The sequence below is a fragment of the Calliphora vicina genome, chromosome 5 (assembly GCF_958450345.1).
Source record: "Calliphora vicina chromosome 5, idCalVici1.1, whole genome shotgun sequence".
NCBI classification, from domain to species: Eukaryota; Metazoa; Arthropoda; class Insecta; order Diptera; family Calliphoridae; genus Calliphora; species Calliphora vicina.
Window position 1 is genome coordinate 97,422,608 of NC_088784.1, and position 15,392 is coordinate 97,437,999.

The window sequence follows — 15,392 nt, forward strand, 5'->3', positions numbered from 1 at the left end:
CATAAAATTAGATGACATGACTTCTGTTTATATAGAAATTCTGTAAATATCTGTATAAATTAAACATTTATGACCAAAAAAAGTCCTAGTGAGGACAATTGTATGGGGGCTAGGTGAAATGGTGAACCGATTACAACCAATTTCAATAAGTTTCGTCCTTTGAACAAAATTTTGTCGAAATATCTTTAAAATTGTGACCTGCACTTTGCACAAAAAGGTCTACATGGACAAACAGCCAGGCGGACAGACAGACGGACATCGTCTAATCGATTCAGAAAGTGATTCTCAGACGATCGATATACTTTAAAGTGGGTATTAGACTAATATTTTTGGCCGTCAGCAGAAACGAATAATAGCGTCGCCACTATGGTAGTGAAGGGTATAATCAATTGAATGTTTAGCAACTAAAAATTTTAATTTTTTTTTAAATATTTTAAGTTTTTAAGAAAAATTTAAAAAGGTTTCTAATTACAATAAAATTAAATAGTGTTTAGCTTGTTTTCATTTCAATTTAAAACTTTCCTATTAAATAATCAGCCTTATCATGTAAGGCATAGTCGTTTTACGACAACTACAGTTTCGTACTAGATTAAAGAAATTATTCAACCTGTTTCATTAATCTAGTACGAAACGACTATGCCTTACGTGATAAGGCTGAATGTCTTTTTCCTCTATTTTCTAATTCCTAAAACGAAAATACATACTCTTTTAAATAAACTTAAATTTATAATTTGTACATTACATCTTCATCGCCAAACTTCATAAAAATACTTCGTTACATTTTGAAGCTGCTCCCCAACATTAAATAAATTTATATGGTTCTATTATTATTGGTTGTGGTTATATTGAGAGCATGTTTTTGCGATATATGTTTACGCAAATCCGATTTATATTTACATTTATGCGGACAATAGGGACACGACAGACCGGGAGCAACGCCACACTCATAGTTTTTGTGACGTTTGAGAGAACCCTTGATCTTATACGATTTACCGCAGACATTGCAGACATATTGAAGACCAGCTGCTGCAATGTCTGAGGGCTTAAGAATACCTGTCTTAATGCGTTTGGGTGGTGTGAGGAATTTCTCATTATCACTTTCGGAGGTGTCGTGATGAGAGGAGGGTGTTGCTAGAGGATTTGAGCTGTTGTTTAGGGGGATAACACTATGATTTGTTACTAGAGGTTTCAATTCGGTTAAATCCTCTAGATCATCAGCTTCCGAAGCAGAGGTTGTTACCGATTCAGCTAGCAATTGTTCGTGTTGCTGCTGTTGTTCCTGTTGATGTTGAACATGTTGCTGCTCCTGCTGATGATGCAGATCTTTTGCGGTAGCCTCGTTTACTATGATGGTGGCTTGTGGGGCGTTACTTGTTGTTGTGGGTGTTGTTGTTGTTATGGAAACGGTTTGATGTTGTGGTTGATGTTGCTGCTGCTGCTGTTGTTGCTGTTCATATTGTACAACATTTCTGAGCAACACTTTATCTTCAAATCTTGATGTATCAATTTTGATGTATTCCTGCTGGATTTGTGTTGCGTTATGTTGCTGATTACCGCCACCACTGATGGCTGTTGTTGTTTGCTGTATATGTTGGGCTGGCACCTGATGATGATGATGTTGTTGTTGATGATGCTGTTGCTGCTGCTGCTGCAATACGTTTGTGGTTGTGGCATCTAAACATTCTTGTAATGTTATATGTTGAACTTGTTGATGTTGGACCTGTGTGGGTGCTTGAGCATCTGGTAGTAGAGTTTCGGGCGTGGTAATACGTGTAATCGTTTGCTGTTGCGGATTATTTGAGTTTGTGTGCTTTACAATTTGTATTGTAGCTGGGGGATTTGTGAGTTTAGCGTAGGTTGTGGTTAAAGCCGATGAAGTTTGAACATTTCTTAAAATTTGCTGATGATCTGTGGTAGTTGTTCCCTTGGGCAAGGTATAGTGTATAGTACTGCCGGGCATGCCCACTGTATCGGATGGGATTTCCACTACAACTGTAGCCGAACCTAAAAGGTTTGCGGCATCTGTTGCCGTCGCAACATGTTGTTGATGTTGCTGGTGGTGATGGTGCTGTTGAGACGGTTGTTGATGCTGTTGCTGCTGATGATGATGATGTATGTTAGAATTGTTATGTTGTTGAACTTGATGATGATGATGACCATGTGTACTAATGACATTAGTGACCGCAGCAGTACCACCATTTGTTTGACTATTCGCCAAAGTATAGGGCACCGTTTCCACAATTGTCCAATAACTTTCTGTAGACGAAGAACCTGCAAAGATGTTACAAAACAAAAGCATATTTTTATTAAATTTGTTATTTCTTATATAAATATTGCAACTCAATGTTTTATTTTCAATATTTTTTCTAAATTTGAAGAGCTTACTTTGTTCTGGTGTGGTTTAATGTGGTTGGTGTATTCAAAAATTTAATTTGCTTTCATGGTTAATCAATCAGCCATAACAACTCAAACTCAAAATTTGGTTAAATAATGTAGGAAATTTAAAAAAAAAACTAAAAGCAAATCATACCACTTTACTACTAATTATTAATATTTTAAACCCATTTTAATGTTGTTATTTCTTCTTTTTGTTTTTTTTTTTTATAAAAATCTATTATTGTTTTTAAAGTCTTTATTTAAAATAATTAAAATATACAAAGATTTACATATAAAATTTCTCAATTAAAACTAGTTTTACATTTTTTTTTAATTATGTATGTTTATATAGAGAGATGAATAGTTTATAAAGTTTATTTAGAAATATTAAAGATTTTCAAATAAATTTAAAAGGTAAAATAAAATTTTGGTAGAAAAATTAATTAATATGTAAATGTTTTTATTAGTTTGTAATGCAACCATAAACCTCATTTTGCAAAAAAGTAAAACTGCTTATATTTAGTGTAAAGAAATTAAATAATTTTTACTTAAAACAAGTAAATAATTCCAAAAATAATGGAAATTTTGTCTTTATTCAAAGGTCATTTATTTTGAGTATAATTTTGTATTTTCAAAATTTAAGTTTTCTAAAACTGTTTGAGAAACTTTGAAGGTTTGAAAAAATTTATTGAAATTTCTGAAGAAATTTATAAAAGTTTTAGCCAATGTTTTATGCTGTATAAAAATGTTAAAAAAATAACAAATTTATTAAGATCACATTACAAAAATGAGTTGAAAATTTTGTAGAAAAATTATTAAGTATTAAAGCAGAAATATTGTCGTGATTTATGAATGCTACAAACCCAAAAAGAAAGGTTCGGAAGAATTAATTCTTAATTTCATTTTCAAAATTAAATAAATTGTTTTTCTCTTATCCATCCGATTAAAGAATTAATTAATTCTTTGGCATAATTGCTAAGTATTCTAAACATTTTGAGAATTCATTCTTTATGATATTAATTAGTTATTTAATCATTTAAATTTTCTTTAATTCAAATCGATTAAAAAAGAGCTTAATAAAGTTTGTTGAATTTTTTCAAATCAAATCTATTACAAAAATGAATTTGAATTTTGTAAATTCCCAATAAGCACCAAAGCCCTAAAAATTCAAGCACTTGAATTGTTGGATTTTGACTTGAATGCAAATGTAATTATGTTTTAAACTTGAAAAATATTTGGCTTATTATGGCTTGAATTTATGTTTCCTTTTTACTGGAGAATGCTATTGAAATAATTCATATGTTTTAAACATGAAAAATATTTGAAAAAATTAAATATTTTTCAAACAAAAAACATTTGGCTTGACTTTCAGTTTTCTTTTTACGGAAGAAAGCTATTGAAATAAAGTGTAATACAACTATAATTCAATTGCTTGACTATAATTCAAGGCTTGAATTACACTTGCTTTGAACTTAAATTCCAGTAAAAATGCTTATTGGGTTATTAAAAACAAAACAAACCCAATAAGCATTTTTACTGGTATTCAAGTTGAAAGCAAGTGTAATTCAAGCCTTGAATTATAGTCAAGCAATTGAATTACAGTTGTATTACACTTGTATTTCAATAGCATTCTCCCGTAAAAAGAAAACATAAATTCAAGCCAAATGTTTTTTGTTTCAAAAATATTTAATTTTTCAAATATTTTTCAAGTTTAAAACATAATTACTTTTTCATTCAAGTTAAATTCCAACAAAATATTCAAGTGCTTGAATTTTTGGGGCTTTGTTGCTTATTGGATAAAAACAAAACAAATTTAATGATGAAATAAATATTTTCATTCAATTTGATATAGATTTGAATTAACAAAACTTTAACTATTCCAAGCTTGAATTAATTTTATTATGAATTAATTCCACAATGAATGAATTCTTAACAATTTCTTTTTCTTATTTTAATGAAGCTAAAGAATTTGATATGTTGAACATAAATTGTTTTAATTCTTAAATATAGTTAGAATTGAACTTCAAATATAATTATGTTTTAAACTTGCAAAACAATTGAAAATGTGAAATTTGTTTACAAACTACAAAATAGATGTGAAATTATCATCTGGCCTGTCATACATTTCGTTCGGAATGGTTTCAATTCCATAGTTTTTATTCTTTCGATCGGAATAGAATTCTGTGAAAGGCCATATAAAAAATCGCTTGAAGCTCGAAATATTTAAAGAACTTATTGAACAGTTACGTTTCATTATTTGAAACACGAGATGAGAAACTTGCATTTTTAAGTAAGAACTTGTTGCTTTCACCAAAGTATTTTTATGGAAAAAAAATTTTACGTTGAAAAAACAAAATTTTAATGAAATATATTTATGGAGGAATAAAATTTGTCGGTTTAAATTTTTTTTTTTTTGTGAAAAAAGAATTTGGGGAAAAAATCGTAATAACAAATATTTTTCACGATTTTGATCGATTGTCGGTTCGAATTTCTAAGGCGTTCTATATAAGGTCTTTAAAATGTCTATCTATGAATATCCATATTGTCCACATTAATGACTTAGTTATCCAGAAAAATATAAACAAAATAGGTCAATCGAGGTACGAGGTCACTAGGTTTATTGCTTATATCTCAGGCATTTGTGGGCCGATTTTCTCGATTTTAAATAGCAACCGAACCGGAACTTTATCTGATCTATTGAATAATGTATGTAAGTTATTTGGGGGCTACGGAAAGTTGATTTCAACATACAGATGGTCAGGCGGACATGGCTTTATTGACTCCGCTAAATATAGCGATCCAGATTTTATATACTTTATGGGGTCGCAAATGAAAAATGTATTGAAGGGTATAATAAAGTTATTGCAGCCATGTTGAAATCTTTATCGAAAGTTGAAAAGGAAATTGGGAAGTTGATTTGAACAGACAGATGGACGGACGGCTATTATTTTATCGAGTCTCGTACATATAATAAGGATTTCGAATATCTATACTTAGGGCTTAATTTAGAAACACAACTGAAAAACCATTTTCTAATATTAATGTGAAAAATACTCAAAAATTATTTGAAAACAAAACTTTTTAAAATTATTTTCTGTTAAATTTTCTGAATCTGGCGCTAGATAGGATTACAAATGGATATTGAAAAATTACAAACGGAATAAAATAACATTTCACTAAATAAAAAAACTAAAATAGGGACTCAAAATAAAGTTGGAAAAATTAATTATAAAAATTATAAAAGACATTTACTTAATATTTTTAAAATAAAAGAAAAAAATTCTTAAAAAAACAATACCTTTAATAAACATGCAGAAAAATAATTACAGTTTTCAATTTCAAATTCAACAAAATCAAAATAGTTTAAACCATAGGGGTAGAACTAGAGGCGCAACTGAAAATTAGCTGAGAGTAAAAATAATCACTCTCTACCAAATTTTATGGCTAACACAACAATAACAGACTTAGGTCTCTTAGTAATCATTCAATGTATATTTTATTCTCTCTTTAAAGAGGACCGAAAGTTTGCTAAATTGTATATATATTTTTACATTTATATCTAAAAACATTTACATATTAATTAATTATGTTATAAAAACCAAAATAAACAATTACACTAAATAATAATATTAATAAAAAAAAAAATAATGAACAAAAAATTATAAAAATCACTTTTAGAAAGTTATAGGAAAGAAACAAAATTGGCATAGAAATGGCAAAATAAAACATATTTTTTTTTTCAAACTAAATAAAATATTATAATGATTTAATAAAATTTAATAAATTTTATTTCGTAAAATTAAACTAAAATTTATTTTTAAATATATTTTTTAAAAAAAAAAAAATCTGTGTGATTTTATGTATTGAGGTATTTTAAATTTTTATTTTTGTTTAACAATAAATTATCTATATGATAAATTTGTTTGTAACCCAGCCATATTATAATTTTTTTTTATATTTTTTAGATTGAAAATGGCAAGATTTCTTTTCTTTTTAATAGTTGTTAATAATTTTTGTTTAAATTTAACTAATTCAATTAATTATAGTAGGAATGTTTTTGTGTGTATACAGAATTTAAGATCATTGTTAAAATTTTTAGTTGTTTTTTTATATAGTATTAGTAATATTACTTTCAAAAATTTATTTTGTTTTGTTTAATTTTGTAATATTTAGATTCATTTTTGTGCATTCTAGAGTTATGTAAAAGATTGAGAGGTTCGAAGTAATGAGTTTTTAATTTAATTTTTAAAATCATATAAAATTTCATAACCAAACCATTGAGAATTCATTCTTTATAGACTTAATTCCTTATTAAATCATTCAAATTTTCTTAATTCACTTCTATTAGAAAATAGCTTAAGAAAATTAATTAAATGATTACAATTTTCTTCAATTCAAATCTATTACAAAAAGGCTTAAGACAATTTATTGCAATTAATTTTGTAAATGATTGAAAACAAAAACAAATTCACCCCTATCGTGAAAAACATGTGAAATTTATGTTCCCATGAAATATTTATTTCCCTCGAAGGGAAAATTGCTATCGTGATATTCCCCTAAACTTTTCATTCACAATAGTTGATTTTGTTCGTAGCAGCTGTTTATTGTTTACAAAATTTCATCTAAAAATTTCACAACATGGGGAATTTTTTCACGTGAACAAAGTTTATGAACGAAAAATGGGAACATATTTCATGTGAAGTATTGATTCGCGATAGGGGTGATTAAATGAAGAAAAAATATTTTCATTAGATTTGAATTAACAAACAATTAGCCAGTCCAAAGATGAATTAATTTAATTATGAATTAATTCAACAATGAATGAATTCTTATCAAATAAAATCATTTGAAGAATTATAATTTTTCCTTAATTCAAATCTATGGCAAATAGACTTTAAACTATTTTGTTCATTTCATATTTTAAATGATTAAAAACAAATTGAATAAAGAAAAAATATTATTCAAACATTTAATCATTGAAAGGTTGAATGAATTCTATTATGAATTAATTCCCTTATGAATCATTTCAACAATGAATGAATTCTTTAGGAATAAAAGACCTTGAATGAAGCTTAAAAATTAGTTTTTTTGTGAATGGTTCTGTGAAATTGATTGCTGGCATTTATTCCAAATCAAGTTTTTACTGAATTAACTAATTCAAAGTTGACCAAAGAGAAAACTTTTAAACTAAATTTTTTAGGCATTTAATTTAAATTGAGGCGCTAGACGCGATTGGACGAACTTAAAATCATGCTTTTAAAATGTTCTTTAATTTGTAATAAATATTTAGGGATTGAATAAAAATAATCATCCCTATCGCGAATCAATATTTCACATGAAATATTTTCCCTTTTCCTTTTTTCGTTCATCAACTTGGTTCACGTGAAAAAATTCCCCTTGTTGTGAAATTTTTAGATGGAATTTTGTAAACAATAAACAGCTGTTACAAACAAAATCAACTATTGTGAATGTAAAGTTCATCGTGATATTCCCGATAGCAATTTTCCCTTCGAGGGAAATGAATATTTCATAGGAACAAAATTTCACATGTTATTGCCGATTATATCGAAAATTCAATTATCAAATTTATCAAAATTTAAACTCACAATTAAAGAGTGAGTCAAAAAAACGTATGTGCTGTTTTTCTATAGCGAACGAGTACTTTGAGAGGAAATTTAACATGTGTTTTGTTATTGTAACAAAAACAAAATACATGTAAAACGTCCACTAAAAACGCTCATTCGCTATAGAAAAACAGCACATTAACAACAAATTATTATTTTTTAAGCAGACCCAAAGCTAATGCTAATGTCGTATAAAATTCAGAAAGTTCCAGATCGCAACATAGAACCAAAAGAACGAGGGAAAAAATTGAGGTAAAATTTTATAAAAACAAACAAAATTCCCCAAGAAGTTTCTTGCGTGGCAAGTCATTTGCAGTTGTGCAATTTGTGACATCAGGCACGATAAACACAGCATTAATTTAAATATTTTAACATGTTCAAAATCAGAAAACTATCGATATTTTAAATCAAGTGGAATAATGGAGTGGTTGGTCTAAGAACGTACAAAAAACTTGGTTTTGTGAATCGGGCTAGAATCATATATTATGTATGTGAATAAATTCTAAATAATATATAAATAGATAAGTTTTGAAAATTATTGTTTGTTGAGTTTAAATTTTTAAAGATAATGCATAGTATAAATATAATATCATTGAACTCTCTATAAATTGTAAAACTGTACCGTTTGGATTTCAAATTAAAAGTAATTAGCATGAGAAACGTTTGCGAATAATAATAAGAATTTACATATTATTAGACATTATTTGATATTTAAGGGAAATTCATAATTTATCAAACGAGTGACTTTAAGGTTTGTTGAATTATTGAAAAAATTAAAGCAATTTTTGTATTAAAACGAAATTGTATATACTCGTACTAATGAAATATCGAATTATGGATTGTATAGGTATTCAATGACCCCTGTTTTTGAAAATACTCCAAAAATTTGGAAAAATTTAAATTTTGTGACTTCATGAAAGCAATCATTTTTAATAGATTTTTATATTTTGTAGCACAGTGCAATTTTGTTTTGAAAAAATCAGGGCACACTTAGAAAGGTGACTGCATCACTACAACAATACAAAAACAACAGGTACTTTGTTAAAAAGTAGGTGAACTGTCAAAGTTGCCTGTTGTTGTTTTTGCTTTTGGGTTTGTTGTATTTTTCGCCACAACAACCACAAGTGAATTGACAATTCAAACTGAATAAAAAAAAATAATCAGCTGTTTCATCACAGACACCTTTCTAAGTGTGCCCTGGAAAAAATGTTCTAAAACATAAAATTGTTTACAAATCGATAAAAAAATATCTCTATTTCAAGTTGAAATTGAGAAAATACAAATTGATATTGAGCAAATCTAATTAATATTGAGCAAATACAAATTGAAATCAAGAAGTTTAAATTATTATTAATAATAATAACAATCCGAAATAGAGAATATCAAATTAATATTAAGAAAAAACTAATTGTAATTTAGAAATCCAAATAAATATTGAGAAAATACAAATTGAAATTATTAATATTGTGAGAAATCGAAATTAATATTCAGAAAATGAAAAAATTAAATTGAGAAAATACAACAAGGAAGCTATATTGCTAAATCTTATATACACTTCAAAAAATTATTTTTTTTTAAATTTTTGTATGAAAAAATTATTTGAAGAAAATTATTATTTTAATGAATTTAAAAAAAAAAAAAATGTTTGAAATTTTTTTTTTTTAAAAAATTCAACCTGAAAAAATATTTTTCTCGATTTTTACCCATTTTTTTGAGTGAATATTTTTTTACCGATTTTGAACCATTTTCGGTCCGAATGGATGCCCCGATAGACTAGACGCTAGAGTGCTGGACTATCAATCTGTGGTTTGCGGGTTCGATTCCTGCTAGAAACTCTGGGTGTATCTGCAGACAAGCAAAATGCTTCGCAGTTAGTGTTTGTTAAAAAAAAAATTTCTATGGCGTTATATATGTACGTCTTTGGAAAGTTCTTTGATATCATTAGATTTCTATCCATATTGTCAATATTAATGACTTAATAATCCAGATATAGACCAAAAATCGTAGTACTCGTGGTTTTTTGCTTAGATCTCAGCCATTTGCAAGCGGATTTTCTCGAACTTAAATAGCGACCACACCGGAACTATAGCGGATAGATTGATCAATCATGTATGTAAGATATTTGGGGGCTTTGGAAAATTGATTCCAACATACAGACAGACGGACATGACTATATCGACATTTTTGGAGAAACAAATTTTGTGTAAAAAAAATGTTGATAAAAAAAAATTTGGTGAAAAAGAATTTGGAGAGAAAACGGTTTTTTGTTGGATATTAATTTGCTTATATCTAGACCATTTATGGACCGATTTGGTTGATTAATTTCACGAATACTCCTATTTTCAATAGAAGCTTAATGGGGACTCTACCGTATATATTGATGTATCATTCATGTTTGCAAGTCATCGGGGGGCTTTGAAATTTAGAAATAACAAATCATTGCCACTCATATTGGAAGCTATAAAAATCTAAATTGTTAGTGTCATAAACTTCTTTAAATGTTTGACATCAAATTTGTATTTTCTCAATTTGAATTTGTGTTTTCTTAATATTAATTTCGATTTCTCAATAACGTTTAGTTTTTTTCTCAATATTAACTTGTGTTTCTTTAATTTACAGTTATATTTTCTAAGGATTAAATTGGAATTTCTGATATTCAATTGGTATGTTTGTTCTACATTACCAAATGAATTTCATTTCAACTTGAAATGATACGTAAAATAAAACTTAAATTGGATTTTTTAAAAATCCCTGAAGATTTGAGAAATAGTATTGACTCCATTTATTGACAAATATACGGTTAAACCTCGATTATAGCGGTAGTACGAGACTACTAACAGGTGCCTATGAATACAGGGGCCGAAGAAATTTAGTACATTTTATTATAATTTCAATAGGATAGCTTTTTCTATCACTAATTCGTCCAATGATCTTATTATTTTCTTTGAGAAAATTAAGATTTAAAAGGAGACTTAATACATAAGAACAGAAATGGGAATCCCCGAATTTGAATTGATTGTACCCAAAATACGGTATTGGAAAAATATCAAGCCACGGATAATAGACGCATAGCACTTTTAATTGAGACACAAAAATGAAAGCACAGATAATGGCCCGGACATTCGATGTTCAGCCCAGTTTTCTCAATGTCTGATTATCGTTTTTCGTAACGATTAATATAATTTTTGTATAAGAACTGTTAGTATATCGTCACGATAATAAATAACCAGAAATTAAGAAAATGGGGTTCAATAGTATAAATTAAGTATGAAATTCCAAACATTGTAAGAACGAAAAAGTCCCCTCTATTGTAAAATTTTGAAAATTAGTTTGTCCCAATTTTTTTTTTTAATTTAGAACGTTAAACCTGTATGCATTAGTGAAATATTTTAAGAAAAATATACATATATGAATAAATAAAAGAATTACAATAAAATACTCTTTAAATAAATAAACTAAAACCATTTAGAAAACTGAAAATTTGTCTTACTCTCTAGCCAAATATTTGGTTTGATTTTAGATTTTTTTTTTAATAACTACATATTTACTCTCATTCTCTCACGCTCATTTAAGGTTGCGGTGTTTTCAAGATTCTTACTCTCCATCCTCATCATAGTCATCATCATCTTCTTCACTTTCTTGTAGAGCAGGAACTGCGGTTATGATTAAATCACGACTGCCAAATGTAAAGCCAATTGAATGCATAGTGGAGGCAGCAGCCGATGTAGCTCCACCACCACCACCACCACCGCTACTATTGCCATCAAAACTACCCACACCACCACTGCTGCCAATGCCCATAGACACGGCCGGTATTAAATAGTCTTCATTCGGACCCTCATAGTCCACATCGGCATCATAACTGCCTTCCTCTTCGGTGCGTATAACAAAAAGACTGTCCTCATCATCACGATATTGTTCATACAAATCACTGTGTTTGCGACGGGCATGTCTCAGGACATGATCTTTGCGTCGCGAGCGATACTCACACGACACACACTTGTATTTCTTTTCTTTGAGACAATACTTCCTCACGTGTTCCTGTAGTTTTTGCAGCGATTTATAGAAACGTTTACAATGTTTGCATTGCATGTAATCGCCACGTTCCAAAATGGAACCGCCTCCGGCTAAAGCATTAATAAGTATAGATTGTGTGGCGGCACTTGGTCCACTATTCGGATTTAGTGTGGCAGGATTATTGTTGCTGCTGCTGTTTTTATTGTTGTAATTATTGTTAGCACTTGTGGCAGAGGTGGTTAGTATGGTGTTGTTATTGTTTAAATAACCATACGATTGCATGAGATCATTATTGGAATTATTTTGTGATAGTTCATTACTGTTATTCGTGTCGACACCCAGGAGACTACCCAATATGGGGTAAATATCTGTTTTTCAGCCGATTTTTTTTAGTTTAGTTTTTTTGTTTGTATGATTAATGGGCAATCAAGCGTTTTTGTGCATTATTTGTTGTGGTGGGTAAAAAAAGAAATAAAGAAAAATAAAAAAAAACAGAAATTAAAAATAAAATAAAAATGTTTACAACAAAAAAGATTTTTAAATCTAAAGAAGTTTTAATAAATAATGTAAAATCTAATAGTTAAAACTAAATAATCTTTTAAAAATGTATGAAAAATATAGAAAATGCTGAATATATAAAGAAATGTCTGCTAATGAAATATTTTATTTTGTAAAGAGAAATGCATGAATATTTGCCAACAATTCTTAAATGGACCTTATATAGGACCTATGGCCAGTTATGAACAAACCCTCTTAATAATTTTAAGGGTTTTACTGTATTTTATTTCTACACTAGATAGAGATTAATAGACTTAAAATTGTTTTTGCGGAAGTAAAAATATTATGGGTGGTAACAAATCTGAATCTTTTAAATTACTGGTCTGATTGCAAAATGATATATGAACGAATCGCGGAGGAGGACATATGACATTTGTGACCACCCATTTAGAATACAAGGTGTCAAAGTCGACGGATCTTTAGTTTAGAATATTCAGATTTATTGGCTGTGTATTGGCCGATCCTCACGAAATAAAATTGAGAATTTCTACTTTAAATTGGGAATTATCCAAATTAAATTGAGAATATGAAGTTGATATTGAGAAATTTTCAATTGAAATTGAAAATGTTAATGTAAAATTGAGAACACTCCAATTGATATTGAAAATTTCAATATGAAATTGAAAAAAATCCAAATTAAAATGATAATTTCAATTTGAAATTGAGAAAAAATCCAAATTAAATTAAGAACTTCTATTTGAAATTGGGAAAATTTAAATTATGAACAATTTAATGAAATTGTGAAATTGTTAATTTAAATAATTTTTTTATTTTACTCTACATAAGTAATAAAAAATCCATTTGAATATTGCCTGCTATACCAATTCGGCCTATTTGGTATCTACAAAATAAATTAAAGTTGCTCTCGTCTATCCAGACCACCTGCTTTCCAGATCTGAAAAATTGTGCATTTTTCAACAATTAATTTGCAACCAAAACTAACTTTGCAGTAGATTGTATATTATGTTTCTATATAGTAAATTATACACACAGCCTCAAAAGTGAGTAAACACCAGTGAATTTTTTAATTTTTTTAAGATCATAAAATTCATTATAGTCAAACCGAAACTTTTAAATTTTAATCGAAGGATAGATCTTATTTTCATTATCTTAAAAAAAATCAAATAATTTGTGGTGTTTACTCGTTTTTGAGGCTGTGTGTATATTTTATATAAAATTTAATGATTGTTTTTAATTTAAAATAATTTATAAATTATTTTCAACTACATTTGGAATTTTCACAATTTCAATTTGAAAATCTTAATTTTATTTAAAATTCTCTCAATTTAAAATTATAATTCTAAGTTTTATTTGAAATTTTATCAATTAAAAATCTCAATTATTATAAATTTTCTCAATTTCAATTTAGAATTTTCAAATTTATTTGGTATTCTCTCAATTTAAAATAGTAATTCTCAATTTTATTAGCAATTTTTCTCAATTAAAAAGGTAAATTCTTAATTTCCTTTAGAATTTGAAATTCAAAAATTCTCAATTTTATATGAAATTTTCTCAATTCACCACATCCTTAATTATTGATTTTTGTATGAAATTGTCAACTTCAGAACTAGTTGTAAGTGATATATAGAACTAGTTGAGAATCAATGTATAACTTATTCCTTTTAAAAATAGAAGAACTTTATAATCACAATAGTGTTCTACAGAACATGTTACAGAAGTAAAATTGAGTTATCACTAGTTCCAAGGCAGTCATTAAAGAATCTGATTACAGTCGTTCTAAAAGTAGACATTTCAAAACAAGTTGCACTATACCATTTCCAGTTGAAATTGATATTGAGAAAATACAAATTGAAATCAAAATATTCAAATTAATGTTGAGGAATAACAAATTGAAATTCAGAAAAGCGATATTGAGAAAAAACAATTGAAATCCAAATTAATATGGAAAATGAAATTAAGAAATCCAGTATAATACTGAGAAAAATACAATTTAAATTTTTAAATCGAAATTAACATTGAATAGAATTTAATTTCGATTAAATATTTTGTTTGTTATTCGATTTATGTGCTGTTTTTCTATAGCGAACGTGTACTTTGAGTGGAAATTTAACATGTATTTTGTTATTGTAACAAAAACAAAATACATGTAAAACGTCCACTCAAAGCACTCGTTCGTTCGTTATTGAAAAACAGCACATTAATTTCAAATTCTGAATAACAATTGATTTTTTCTCAATATTACAATTTTTGTTTTCTTAATTTCTAATTTGAGTTTACTTAATATTAATTTCGATTTCTTAATTTCAATTGTTTTTTTTTAATATTACTTATGATTTCTTAATGTCAATTAGTTTATTCTCAATATTAATTTCCTTTTATGAATTTCAATTTGAATTTTCTCAAGATTAAATGGAATTTTTATACCCTTTACCTTCGTGAGAAGGGTATATATAAGTTTGTCATTTCATCATACATTTTTCATTTCCGACCCTATGAAGTATATATATTCTGGATCCTTATAGATAGCGGAGTCGGTTAAGCCATGTCAGTCTGTCTGTTGATATATATACTTCTTTCAGACATGCTTTCGAGAAGTTTCCTATTTAAAATCATCAAAATCGGTCCACAAATGGCTGGGATATGAAGAAAAAACAAAGACAACCTCGATTTTTGACCTATATCTGGATTACTAAGTCATTAATATAGACAATATGGATATCTAATGATAGATATTTCAAAGACCTTTGCAACGACCAATGTAAGTTGGACCTACAATGGGTCAAAATCGGAAAAAATATTTTTTAATCCGATTTTTTTTTTCACCAAAAAAAATTAAAATACAAAAATTTTTTTTTA

General features: G+C 27.7%; 1 protein-coding gene across 1 annotated transcript in view; it reads right to left on the reverse strand.

The window, feature by feature from the left end:
- Positions 1-796: 796 nt before the first annotated feature.
- Positions 797-15,392, reverse strand: part of lola (longitudinals lacking) — a 176,662-nt gene continuing 162,066 nt past the window's right edge. The window contains exon 6 of the mRNA XM_065510875.1: positions 797-2,271. Within this exon, the coding sequence (XP_065366947.1) occupies positions 812-2,271 (1,460 nt within the window). The 3' untranslated portion in view covers positions 797-811. The remainder of the gene's footprint in view (positions 2,272-15,392) is intronic.